Below are 13,877 nucleotides of genomic sequence, written 5' to 3' on the forward strand. Positions count from 1 at the left end.
TCAGGAGGAAGATGGAAAGTCGGCTGATGCTGAAACTGCAGCAGTGGAGTGAATTATCTTCTGGGATAGAGTGAGAAAGGGGTGTGAAGACCGGCTCCAGCATAAAATCCTTGAGTCTGAATTAAGAAAAATGTGCATGGAATCCTGTGAAAAGCTGGGGGTGGGGGTGGGGGTGTTGGGGAGCAGGAGAGGGCTAGAAGGGGTCAATGGGGGAAAAGGGGGGACATATGTAATACTTCCAACAATAAAGATTTTAAAAAAGTGAATCTACATCAGGATGAGAAGAATTTAGGACCTCATTTTACACTTAATTCTGGTTTGGGAAGTAATTAAAAAAAACCTTCAAAAATAAAATCCCTTCTTAATGTGGCTATTTATTGTATTTAAACTTTCTTTCTTAATCCCAGGCTAATTGTGGTCCAACAATGTCTTCTTCTCAAGTGTTGTATTTTATTATTCTATTAGCCAAAGATGAGAATATACCTCAAGAAAACTGCCTTTATAAACATCAATATTTGCAAGTCATAAGCTCCCAAGCAAATATAAAGATTTCAAGTTTTTATTTCCAAGATAACAAATTGGCTGACATTGCACTTTTATTATATATTTTTAGGTTCTTTGGCTTTTTAAAAAAATATTTTTATTGATTTCAGAGAGGAAGGGAGAAAGAGAGGGTGATAGAAATATCAATGATGAGAGAATCATTGATTGACTATTCCCTGCACGCCCCACACTTGGAATAGAGCCTGCAACCTGGGCATGTGCCCTGACTGGGAATCGAACTGTGACCACCTGGTTCACAGGTTGATGCTCAACCACTGAGCCATACCGGCGGGAAGGTTTTCTGGCTTTTAATATGATATGCTAATCACACAAAATGTTAAATGAGCATTTAACAAGTCCAAGAATGTCAACATATAAAATACACCATCTAATAACACTATACCCTAAAAATTAAACATTTTATTGCTCTACCTAGGGAAGCTTTACTTAATAGGCTATCACAGGTGCAGAAACAAACTCGGAGTTTTCATTTTAATCAGGCAGTATATTATCTACTTGTAGTCATGCCAAAGAGGTAAGCTGGCAAATGAGCCTTCTGTGCCCATAATAGTACCAGTTTCTGGGTGTAAGGCCAACGTTTTAAAAGTTGTTCCAAATGACTGTCGATGGAAATGATACCCTGGAGCCCTTTAAACATGATACAACGGATTCCCAGACTCTGGGTTTTTACAGACCAGTATGGGGTGGAATAGGAGGGTAAGTCTTAAGGCTCATTTTAGTATTGCCAGCTTTTAAGTTTGCCAAATATAATTTCATAAAAGAGAGGCCAGTTTGCTACCTTAAGAGTAGAAAAATATAATCTCAGAATAAGTATTATTCCTTTAATTGAATTCGTAGTGCTTTATGATTAACATGCCTTATTCCCCAGTTTTCCCACTTCCAGCAGCGAGCATGTCTTCCACTTCCTGGCCCTTGTCTGTGGGCAGATGTTTGAGAGGCACAGCTGTATAGCAATGATGGGATCTCATAGCACTGTGATGAGGCATGTAAGTGGTCAAATACAAACCTACCCAGGTCGGATCACATTTCCAAGGTTGGCAGTCAAATACAGCACTTGCTTTATTTTTAGCCTTGGCCGAATTCCAGGAGCACCAAGTCAATGTCTGCACTGGCAAAATAGTACCGACACCAGGGGAATGCCAAAGGCTGCCAGCGAGCACCCGCCTTGCAGGGCACTGCCAACATCCTGGGACTGTTACCTTATGCCACTGGCCATCGTTGATTTTGGTGGGGATCATGGTGTTGGTGTCGCCACTTCCTAAGTCATAACTAAAGTAGGGAAATCCGTTTCTCAGCTGGACTGTAGCAAAATCGGCATGATTGATCCGAGCCATGTAGAAAAGCAAGCCTGACTCAGCCTCCGTGCGTACTTCAAGTTCAATGGTGAGGCTGTGAAATAAAGGCATGCAAAGTCAAACAGGAGAATGAGAGCCTTCTGATTCTAAGACAGAGTGGCATCTGAGCATGAGTAAGTTTTCAGATAGGACAGTTAAACCTTTCCCAAGCTGAGGACTTTCCAGATCTGCTGATTTCCTAAACCGGCTCCTCAGGCACCAACAAATAGAATTCTATTCTCTACTGTGCTCAGTGAATTTAAAACAAGCTCACCTCATTTATTAATAAATGCAGTTGATTAAACCTGAATAAATGCCAATAGTCAGTGCTTCCATTTATTGCTTCTTGCCTCATACCGCAGAATAATACATACCGGTTTTTAACTTTGGTGTCATCAAATGCAATTGCAATGTGACTGTTTTTTGAGAGCCCAAACTGCTTGCTTCCCATCAAAAGAGCTGGTTCTGATTCTGCAACACAAGGACCCTGTAAAATACCAAGAGAGGAAGTGAGGAGATTATGGGCTCTGTTCTTAAAAAAAGTAATACTGCTAATCGTTTCTTATATTTTAGTTTAATGTTACCACATAATCTTTTTAAGTTCCTTAAGAATAAAAACAGCCTCTCATTCCTCTCTGTATTCTGCCTCATAGCAGGTACTTATTATTAAACGTTCGCCGAATGGGAATCTATTTTCTTATATTGCACCCTTGAATTGCCAAATAAAAATTCAATGATTAATTCATGTTTTCATTACCCTCTAAAGAAAAATACTGTTTATATTTCTGAGAAAACTGGCATTTCCTTTTCAATTACGAAGAGTTTTATTCTGAGAAGATCGAAAATGAAAAGCTGGCCACAAACATGTGTTCCGTTTGCCCTCCCCATATCTATCGCTCACTACATTAAATTTTCTTGAAAATTATCTGTCTACTAGAAGGTTTCCATGAATTTAGACGTTCAAGATGGTGTCAGCCCATTCAGGCCCTCAAGCAGTTGCTAGGCAACCCAGCACTTTTTAAAAAATGTAACCCACCAAACACCATTTCATCTGCCACTGTTCAAAGATCAACTTCCTGGGGTGCTGATGAGGGAGAGCTGGGTGCAGGGCCAGCTTCAGAGGGCTGACACCCACACGTCACTGGGTTCCATGCTCGGCCGTCACTAACCTGAAATTCTTAATCATTTTTGAACAAGGGGCCCTCCTCTTCATTTTGCTCTGGTCCCTGCAAATTATAGAGCCAGTCTTGGCAGGGTGGACCATGTTTGGCTGCTGTAACCCTCAGCTCAATAGCTAATCAAGGCTCCTCAAATTACCAAGCCACCATTCCTTCCTCTTCTGTATTTTCACAAAAGAGCTCGTTGCACAGGCTGCTTAGGAAGTCTTTTAGAACATGCAGTCCAGGAGAAAATAAATAACCTGCACTCTCTCAACAACGCATCTGTTTTTAAGATCTGCACTTAATAGCTCTGGATGGGCCACTGCCCCCGTGAGCGCTGACTCAGCATAGGCTCTCCAAAGGCCCCAGGCAGGCTTCAGAGGCAGTGTTCTTTCCAAACAGTGCACCTCAGAGATGACTCATCCGCACACAGGACATTTTTACTCGATGAGGAAAAGCCTGGCTCTCTGTGCTCTTGGGCTCAGTCAAATGGAGCACTCTGCCACAGCAGGGAAAAGGCGTTAAGTGTTCTCTGAAAGGCTATAAAATTGGTCCTCGTGGAAGTAGTATTTCCCTTCTTGCTTTCCAGGAGATGCTCAGTGACAAAGGGCAGACTGTTGCTGACATTTACACAGATATGCAGAAACCCAGGGGGAAGACCAGCAAAGCGCTATTTATTCATGCAGCGGAATGGCCTCTCTCAGAATCAACGTGTGGCACCTTTCTTATTACACTGACTGCAAAACGAGCCCCAATGAATAGCCAGGCCTTTTGTAGCTTAATGTCTCAGCCTTCAATGACGCTATTAGTAGAACTGGAATCATTTTTCATCCTCTCACGGTATTTTCTGTACAGAGGACCATCGCTGCAGTCCTCCTGAGAAATCTCTGAGCATCCTATCTGCTGGGGGCCCATCAGGGGCAGAATGTGACTAAAACATCTCTAAACCCTCAGCTCTGAAAACTGAGGGATGAAAATGGTCAATGGATTCTGAGGAATTAAGAACCAACAATGTGCAGCCTAAAAGAAAGCCATCGGCACATTATTTCCATGTTCTCGTAACCACTGCGGTCACTCACCTAGTTACTGCAAATAAGTGAAATAACTTTCTAATACAATTTTTTAAATTATCAAAGTGGTGATTGTAAAGATTAGGCATTTTGTTGGTCACAGCTGTTCACCACGAAGACCCTTTGTCTTTATATGTTTAGGGCCTCGTGGCCAGGGCACCATGATAACCTGGCTTGCTGGTATACCAGACAGGCATGTTCAACACTGGTCCTGAGCTGAGCAGAAAGCAGTTCTCCGTCAATACTATCGTATTTTCTAGATAAAAAAAAAAAGAACATGCCGACACTATTTTAGGAAAACCTTTGACCAGGGAAGGATGGCGGTTTGGTAAGCATTACATGAGACGCCGCTTGATACTTAGGAAGAGGAGTGCCTCTTGGAGGGGTCCTGCTTCACTGTTGCAGCAGGCGGACCTTGAGCAGCAACGGAAGCAGAGGCTAATAACCGCGTTCTCAGATTGGCCAGTGCTGTAGCAGAGAGTGGGAACGAACAGATCACTCTACCAGACAACCTCAGAGTCTAAAGCCGTCATGTTCATTGTTGGTTAAGGACATCCATATGGATGTTTACTATCATCCGTTTGCAATGGGATGGGTAGTATGGATATTGCTCTAATCAAACTTCTATTACCTTCCTTTATAAAACTGGACTGAGCAGGGCCCATCTAAGAGGGGTTATATGGACCTACTTTAAGGCTTAAGTGGAAGACAGTCCTACCTCTAATCTGGTAATGTTTTCGTGCAAGTCGATGGGCCTGGATGGCGTCTGCTCTGCGTCACTTTCCCCGGGTGAATCTGAAACCAGGGACAGCAAGCTTCTAGCAGTCGGTCTGCCTGCTGCATCCTCCTCCTCCCTCAGACCCCTCAGAGGGCAGAACTGCTCACCCTGACTTCAAGGGTCTTTTTTCCTTCTAACCTTTTAAAGGGGAACTTGTGAGATGGAACAGAAAGCGCCCTGTGGTTTCCACAACCATAAAATGACCTTGTCATTAAGGACATTTTCAACCCTGTTTCCCATAGAAATCTAGGCTAAGAAAGAGGGTAGGAGGGTCTTCTAATTTTAAAGAATAGTTATCGCATGATGACGCTTCCTGGAACCTCCAAGCCAATGTGAGCTTGAGCGGAGGCACCATTTTTATGGATGTGATACTGTACCTGTGTTATTTGGGAAACACTGATCTCTGAAATGTGTTAAAACAACAACGATAATAAAAAAAATTTCCCTGTCAGGAGAGGCTCATCAATCTCAACATGTTACCATCCTGCCACCTAGTGGGAACTCTTTAAAGTACCACGAGTCCATGAGGAAAAAGGCGCTAGGAAAGGACAGGATCTGCCTGTTTCCTGTTTGTCTCTGCTGTGCAGGTGACGAGCTGTGGACAGACAAGAGTGGGGTGGGGAGTCTTAATGTGGCGGTGCCCTGTGGGTAAAGCAGTGGCGGAGAGGGTGATGAAGGAAGCCACGTGTGGGCCAGGTGAAAGTGCAGCTGATTAGCAAGGGAGCGAGAACACCTTCACTCTCCCTTTGTCACTCATTTAACTTCGGGTCAGGATAAAGCAGTGGTCATTCCAACGGCTGGCTGTGGGCAGACATTTGGAAATGAGTTTTGGCTTCAGGATAGTATATGACTGGTGGATATGCCTTCCTTGTGTTTAGATCGGTACTGAGCAGAGATTTAAATTGCATTTATCACAACTGGCACCTTTGTTCTTGAAAGCACCGAATGACAAATGATGATAAAATGGCATCTTTTTTTTTTTGTCTTCACGAGTCAATAACCCCTGTAACAAATATGGGCTAAAACCACATGTGAGAAGTTGGGTGTTTCTTTGTGACGATCTTTTTTACAGATGAGTTCTAAGGGGAAGAGACTCTTTGAAGCACTGACTTCAGCGTTCTGAAATATAAAATCCCCACTCAAGCTGTTTATTGAGAAACTGAATATGTTAGTTCCCTGCACATGAGCTCTTTTGGTAAGTATTGGGCATTTGCAGTAACATTTGCACACTAATGCCTGAATAGACTGCTTGCAGTATAGAAAATGTGTATTTCCCCTTTAAATACATATCGGTATCCAATTGATTTATCCTTCAGCTTGGACTGTACTTAGCTTTTAAATGTGTAGCATTAAAGCTGCTGGAGAAATAGCTTTCTTTGCTCTATTCTTTCCCTCTCTGCTCACTTTTCCCCTCCAACTCTCAAGAGCCCTTAAGAGCACAGGGACTCTTGATGGCTACTTAACATGGCTCTATTAGTGCTCATGTTCTAAACTAAGTTCAATTTTCTAATAGAAACCAAGTGAAAAAATGCAGTCAGGTTGTTGTATATGGAGCCATGCAGGCCATGCAGGCATATACTTGCAGAGTGTTTGCCACATTTCGACAAAAATCAGCCATACGACATGTCCAGTCTCTTATTTACCCCCATTCTTTGCCATCTTCCATGAGAAACATCCACAGAAACAATATGTAGAAATGTTCCCTTCAGCACTAAGTGGGCTAAAGAATAAAAGAGAGTATAAAGAGAAGATGCCACCACACTATCAAATGAGATGATACGTGTAAAATGCTCTCTGGTCTATGGTGTTCTGATGGGTGTTTGTAATAGGATTGACATAATCTATTTCACAGGGCAGGGATTTCTCAAGATATTCTTAAATTGCCCTATAATTTGGGAACTGTCCTCATGCTGTAAGTTGCTGGTGGAAGGTGTGTGATGGTGAAAAGAAGAAAATGGCCTGACTGGCGTGGCTCAGTGGTTGAGAGTCAACCTATGAACCAGAAGGTCACAGTTCAATCCCTGGTCAGGGCACATGCCCAGGTTGCGGGCTCAACTGTTAGTAGGGGCATGCAGGAGGCAGCCGACCAATGATCCTCTCTCATCATTGATGTCTCTATCTCTATCTCCCTCTCCCCTCATCTCTGAAATCAATAAAAATATATATTTAAAAAAGAAGAAGAAAATGAAGGAACGGAGATTAGGAGATGGTTCCTACCAATGGTGCTAAAACAAACAGGAGACTCACACATAAGCAGTTCCCACTTCAGGAATTAAGTCATAAGTCTTAATTCTTAAATAAATTCTTAAATATAAACTCTGACTTAAAAATGTTTTCCTCTCTTACATAATGTCATAAGTATGTTATCATTATTTTATATTGTTTCAATCACAATATTTTAAAAATAAGAGTGTGGTGACATATTTAAATTTGCATTTGATGGACCTGTTTCACACTTGCAGGTACCACTAGCCATTTTGTTTGGATGGAGTTTAATGTGTCTCCTGCCATGCTTCCAGTGTTCAATCTTGAAAGCCAGCGGGCTCTATTTGCAGCTCACACTCAGCACGGATCTTGACTGACCTCCACACATATTTGCTTACTGTGTGATTTATGTTTATATCTCTTTCTCAAATCTCTGGCTCTTAGCTTCTCCCTCTCTCTGGGTAGCAATTATGAGATCTTATTCACCTTTGTATAAATATTTGTTATAAAATAAATTGTCAAATCTTTAACTTATTTTATTTTCCAACTAGAGGTCCGGTGCATGAAATTCTTGCACGGGTAGGGTCCCTAGGCCTGGCCAGCGATCAGGCTGATCAGGGCCTTCTGGCTGCCATCTGGGGCCCTCCTTCATTCCATGTCGCCCCCTGGTGGTCAGCACACATCATAGTGAGCGATGAACTCCTAGTCTCCCAGTTAAACTCCCAAGGGGACATTTTGCATATTAGCCTTATATATATATATATAGATTACAGTTTACATTCAATATTATTTCGGATTAGTTTTGGGTTAGTTTAGCATAGCGGTTAGATAATTAGATTCTTTACAAAGTGTTCCTTCTGATATTTCTAGTATCCACCTGGCACCATACCTAGATAGTACAATATTAAAGATGATATTCTCTATGCTGTACCTAACATCCCTGTGACTATTTTGTAACTATCAAATTGTACTTCTTAATCCGTTCACAGTTTTCACCCAGTCCTCCAACATCGCTCCCCTCTGGCACACATCAGTCTGTTCTCTGTATCTATGAGTCTGTTTCAATTTTGTTTGTTTATTTTCAAAGGACTTCCACATATATTATCTCATTTGGTTCTTACGGTAACCCCTCGTGGCAGGCAAGGTAGGTGTACTATCCACATTTTACAGAGGATAAAATGATACTTGGAGTAAATGACTTGTTTTCCTGAAAGATCATCATTAGCTTCTCATTTAATCAGTGTTTCTAGAGACAAAGATCACACTTCTTTACAGACCTACCTATTCCATCATGGACACTAAGGAAGAGAATAAAACATTCAGGAGTTTTCAAAATCTGCACTCCAGCTAAGGCTCAACCCATCCATTGGGAAGCATTGCAGATATGATGCATGTGTTGTCAGAGTGTAGTGAGAGCCGCACTCTCTGACACACTAATGGAGAGGATGTAAATTGGTATAACCTTTAGAAAAAGCAGTTCAGATGTATGTGTTGAGAACCTTAGGCATATTCATCATTTGGCCTCATAATTCACTGCCTAAGATTCTATTAAAAAGAGATTCTATTTTTAAAAAAATAATCAGAAACAGAGAAGGAGAGAGTTTGTTGTACAGTGTTCAATGGAATAGAGTATCTAATAGTGAAAAACTGGAACTACTATAAGTGGTCTACAACGGGGACGTAGTAAAACCAACGGTAAACTTAGAGTGTTGCAGTGATAAGGAGCCAGACTCTAGAGTCAGACCCACTGGCGCAAATTCTTATCCCGCTATTTGTTGGCCATGTCAGTGAGCGGGTGAGTTACTTAGGCTAACTAGTTCTTATCAACACAACTGAAAATGTGATTTTACATATGTATATATATATTAGCTCTGCTATGAAAATTACATATACTATTGAGTGGAAATTGTTTAGGTAGTTGATGGCACATAGTAAGCACTTAAAAACAGCCATAATGATCATTGCTATATAGTAATTGTGTCATTTATGAAGTGGTTAGTATATGCTAGGCATTTAACAAGCATTATCTTTTTAAACCTGCATAACAGCTCCTTGATGTATGTGTTGATAAATCCTCACTGTACAGACGAGAAAACTGAGGAATAGATTGGCTAAGTAGATTTCCCAAATTCATACAGACTGCAGGTAGAGTGCTGAGATTTGAACTCAGGCCATCAGACTCTGGAGCCCATGCTCTAAACAAGGATATTCCACCTCCCATACTCTAAAATACTTTGTGTGTCTCTGTATGTGTGCATGCACGTGTATGGACACATGTAGGAAGCGGTTATAGGGTTAAACCTCGGACTGACCTGTGGCAGGATCACAAACAAGTTCGTTTGGAGGGCAGACCCCACCCAGCATAATTAAGCCTGATCCTGTAACTGATCCCTAGATCTTTCCTGGGTAGCTAGTGGGCTGTGGGAGAGGCAGCAAGTGCTGCCAAAACAAGTGAAACTTACAAGAACATTGTTAATTGCCTTGTTTGTCCCTGATTATAAATAAAGCCTCAGCTTTGCAGTCTGGATCTGTTCTGTGGCCTCAGCCAGGCACAGAAAGATCCACCCAGCCCCAGCTTTCAAATCTATCTCTCCTCTCTTTATTTCTAATATTTCTCAATCCCTGGCTGCCTCCACTTAGAACCGGTTCGTTCATCTCTCTTTCTGCACAGGACGCGGAAAAGGGAGATCCCCGCCATGTTTGGCCCCCGCCGCATCAGGCCCCCGCAGACACATACACCTACAAATGCTTATATAGACAGTTTTGATCCTGTATTGCCAATTTTTAAAAGCAGAATCCCAAATTGAGATCTACTATATAAAATGTAAATAGTTTGCCTCTGTATGGTGGTATTATAAGTGGAGTTTATTCTTGATCCTAAGACATTTCTATGCTTTCTCACTTTTCATCTGAAAACATGCGCCATTTTATAAACAGGGAAATGAAAGGAGGACAGATGTTGAAATAAAAGTAATCCAAGGAATATATAAGGAAAATAGGTTTTCACAGGCAGGTTACCCAACCTCTAATTCTGGCAATAAAGAATAGTAAGTATTCTGAATAATCTTCTTTCTTAAAATGACTTAAGAATTAGGAAGCAGTGGGCTGTAAACACTTACATGTGCCACAGCGGGGGTGCGGGTGGAGAAGGCCGGGGTGGGAACTGGCTCTGGCTGGATGACTGTTTCAGCTGGAACCCCTCCATCTTCATCCTCTCGGGGTTTCTGATGGGCACAACGGCCAATGTCTGCATTTTTGAAGGATACAGGCTGTGCAAAGTCCATGGGGCTAATGGAACAGGATTCAAATGAAATATTTTCTTATTTTACATGGTCTTGTTTCCTTATAATCTAATCAAACCTTCCCTCCCCCTTTTTATTGGCCCTCTGTGCAATTTTTATAATTTAACCTGAAACTCTTCACTGTTTTCTTTACCCCGCGATTTTGGACAGTGTGGATGCAACAGTGATTCATTCTCTCTCTCTCTCTCTCTCTCTTCTCTCTCTCTCTCTCTCTCTCTCTCTCTCTCTCTCTCTCTCACACACACACACACACACACACACACACACACACACACTAGTAGCAAGGAGATTCACTTACACAGAGTTAATAACAAGGTTCCATACACAGCCTTCAAAAGGAGGAATATTTCTGAGTGGAGAAGGTTGAAATTCAGGTGGAGCACCACCGACGAAAAGCTTTTTAACTTCAATAGGCTGGTCTGCCGTCAGGTTTTGCATATGCCTTCTGTCTTCATCAACTTGAACAGTAAAGATGCTGGTAAAACATTTAAAAGAAACAAGTATAAAACACAGAATGTCCAATACAATTGAATACCAAACCCTTTCACTCCACCCTCATCCCTCCCTCCTGTAGCTTTCAAGTGAGCCCAGATTTGATGATTAGGTATTCTACATTGAACAAATGATACCACTTCTCAGGCTCCTATCCCTCTGCCTCCCTCGTTAACTCTCCCTGAGCGTTTACTTAAAGGAGGCAATGGTGTAGCTACCACATTAGCCTCTGGTGGCATTGACAACAGTGGTCTACAGCCCAACACGTGAGCTTCTGTTCTGTGTGGCAGTGTCTAATTTGATAAGGCTCGGTGGGCTCAGCGTAGCATGGGGTCACGTTTCATTTGGCTATTTCTTGGTTTGTGCTAGCTGTTATCTTCTTGCTAGGGGACAAACTGTACTCCTGAGAGCTTAGATTGCAGGAATCAACAGCAGACACTTACAGGGCATTTTAGAAAGAATGCAGCTGCTGGCTTTTGAATAGAAGAGGCAGGCAAGAACACCGAGCTAATTGTTCCTTGTAATGATTTTTCCCCCGAGTGGCTGTTTCATTAATTTCCCTAATTTGCTTACGAGAGATAACTCACACACTACTAATTGAGAACCTCATGCTACTTATTCACCATCCTTGAATCCTGGGGCAAAGAATCAGAAGGAGACAAGGAGTTCTGATCATGAAAATGACCAAAGCATTTTCTCTTTTGTTCTACTGATTTTTTTTTTTTTTAAGAGAGAAAGGAAGGGAGAAGGAGAGAGAGAGAAACATTGATTAATCAGCCGCCTCCTGGGGATCAAGCCTGCAACCCGGGCATGTGCTCACAAACTGGGGACCTTTTGGTTCATTGGATGATGCTCAACAAACTGAGCCACAATGGCCAGGGCTTTTTCTTTGTTCTAGAAGCAGGTTTTAAACTTCAGTCCTAGTCAGCATGAGGCTATTAGACATCAGTGTGGGCTACTAGCCCGAGAATCATACACAGATTGATGAAATCGTACTTTATATCTGGGGAGAAAACCAAGGTACCTAGGTAGAAAACCCAGTTCTAAAATACCATCTCACTTGATTTTATCAGGAGTAAAAAACCATATACAGAACTAGACAGAATAAGTCAGGGCAAAGATGCTCTGAAATGGCATTGTGAAATTGGTCCTCGTTGGGACAATTCAAATGTAAGAGACTGGAAAGAAAATGGATTATGTTGTAGCTCAAAATGTCATTGTTCAGGGGGGTATAGAGGAGGCAAGTTGAATTTAGTTTCAAAGGAAACATAAGGGGAAATGACATAGTTTTTTTAACAAGACTCTGGAAGAGTGTGTTGGCAAAGTTCAGGAGGTTCAACCTCATTGCTAAGAATGCTGATGGTTTTATGAGACTTAGAAAACCACTCACTGAGGAATCCTCCCCTCTCCTTTCCGAAATACCTTCTGTTCTTTTGCTAAAACCATCCTCTTACTAACAGGATACAGCATTGCTGCTAAGATTTTTCATGAGGGGTTTAAGCCACTATTAAAGATTGCCCTGGGAAAGCAAATCTCTGCTATTGATTAGAATTTTCAAAGCCAGAGGCTCTTCTCTTTCTGACATAGACTCTCTAGCCTGGTTCTGCACAAAGGACCATAGTAGTGGTCCTTTCTTATTAGATCACATGGTGGAGATGTAGAATGACATGAGCTTTCAGAAGGAACAGAATGGAATTAAGTATTAGTGTGTGAACTTGGGCCAGGTATTTAATCTTGCTCAGTCTCATTTCATTCATTTATAAAATGAAGATACCAATACACAGTTCAAGCAGTGGAAAACATAAATTAAGGGATTGCACTAAGGTGGTATTAGTTAATAAGGGCATTGCTAGAAGACTATATAGCTAACTCCTGCTTAGAATTTACACTAGGAGTATCAAATCTAGATTATTTTAGTTCTTTTGTAAAGAGGGACTTAACGTATCCATTATGACTCTGACATGTTTCTTGTTTTTCAAGTATATATTCCACAACTCTTTACTGAAGACCTACTATGTGTGCAAAAAACTCCCAGTATAATAAAAATTATATTACAAAGTGTTTTATGATAGGTCAGCTGTATTTTCTTATCATTTCAATGGTTGATTCTTGGAGTTTATATTTCTTTGTTTGGATATTGGTCTAAGATTTTTTTTTTCAAACAACCACCAATTGGATTGCATATGTATAAGAAGGTATTAAGAGAAGTGCCCTAATATTTGTAATTTACATGAAAAATAAAATTTGAAGCTTTTTTCATTGAACATATTTTAGATGGTAAGATAGAAATATCTGGGCTCCCATGTCCAAATCATGATCCTATTCTGGAAAACCCAACATAGTCCTGAAATATCTGATCCAGTGGTCTTTAACCTAATTCTATACCTGTCCAAAGAATGCTCTCACAGAAGAGAAAACCTACTTGCCTAAGCATCTATTTCAGACTCTTAAGGTTTAACTTATTTTCCAGTTAGAATCACTGGCCATTTCAGTGTACTCCAGGAGTAGGACCAGAGGGCAAAGCAGCTATAGAAGCAGGGGTCACTGGAGTACCATGGAATGGGTACCAAAGTGACTGAAAGATTCTTGGAGATGAAGGGACAGAAAAGAAGAGAGAATAAGGGAGGAGGGGTAAAGACAGAGAAAAGGCCAAGTGCAATCTTGAAAAGTTTACCTCAATATGGTGAAAGTCCAATAATTTTGTGAGACGATATTAAAATTACCATCTTATCTAGGGTTTTAGGAAAAGAACTGGTAATTGACATTGATGGTCTGAGAAGTGTTGGGAGAAAACAAATATTTCCACAATAATAAGAGTATCATAATCAACATGAAGTTGAACAAATCTCTGAGGTCACAAAAAGGGGTAAGAATAAATTGGTGAGCACAATTGGAGGTGTTAAAGTCATATATATATCCTAGCTCTGTTATTTATGTTATGTGATTTTGGGAAAGTTAGTTAATATTTCCTC

At 41.1% G+C, this 13,877-nt stretch overlaps 1 protein-coding gene across 1 annotated transcript in view; it reads right to left on the minus strand.

The window, feature by feature from the left end:
• The window catches only part of LAMA2 (laminin subunit alpha 2), a 489,326-nt gene that overhangs the window by 12,344 nt on the left and 463,105 nt on the right, over positions 1-13,877 (minus strand). Inside the window, exons 56-59 of the mRNA XM_054722564.1 lie at positions 10,712-10,888; positions 10,231-10,399; positions 2,273-2,385; positions 1,764-1,953 (exon numbers count right to left, since the gene is read on the minus strand). Of these exons, the coding sequence (XP_054578539.1) occupies positions 1,764-1,953; positions 2,273-2,385; positions 10,231-10,399; positions 10,712-10,888 (649 nt within the window). The remainder of the gene's footprint in view (positions 1-1,763; positions 1,954-2,272; positions 2,386-10,230; positions 10,400-10,711; positions 10,889-13,877) is intronic.

This window comes from Eptesicus fuscus, chromosome 10 (assembly GCF_027574615.1).
Source record: "Eptesicus fuscus isolate TK198812 chromosome 10, DD_ASM_mEF_20220401, whole genome shotgun sequence".
NCBI classification, from domain to species: domain Eukaryota; kingdom Metazoa; phylum Chordata; class Mammalia; order Chiroptera; family Vespertilionidae; genus Eptesicus; species Eptesicus fuscus.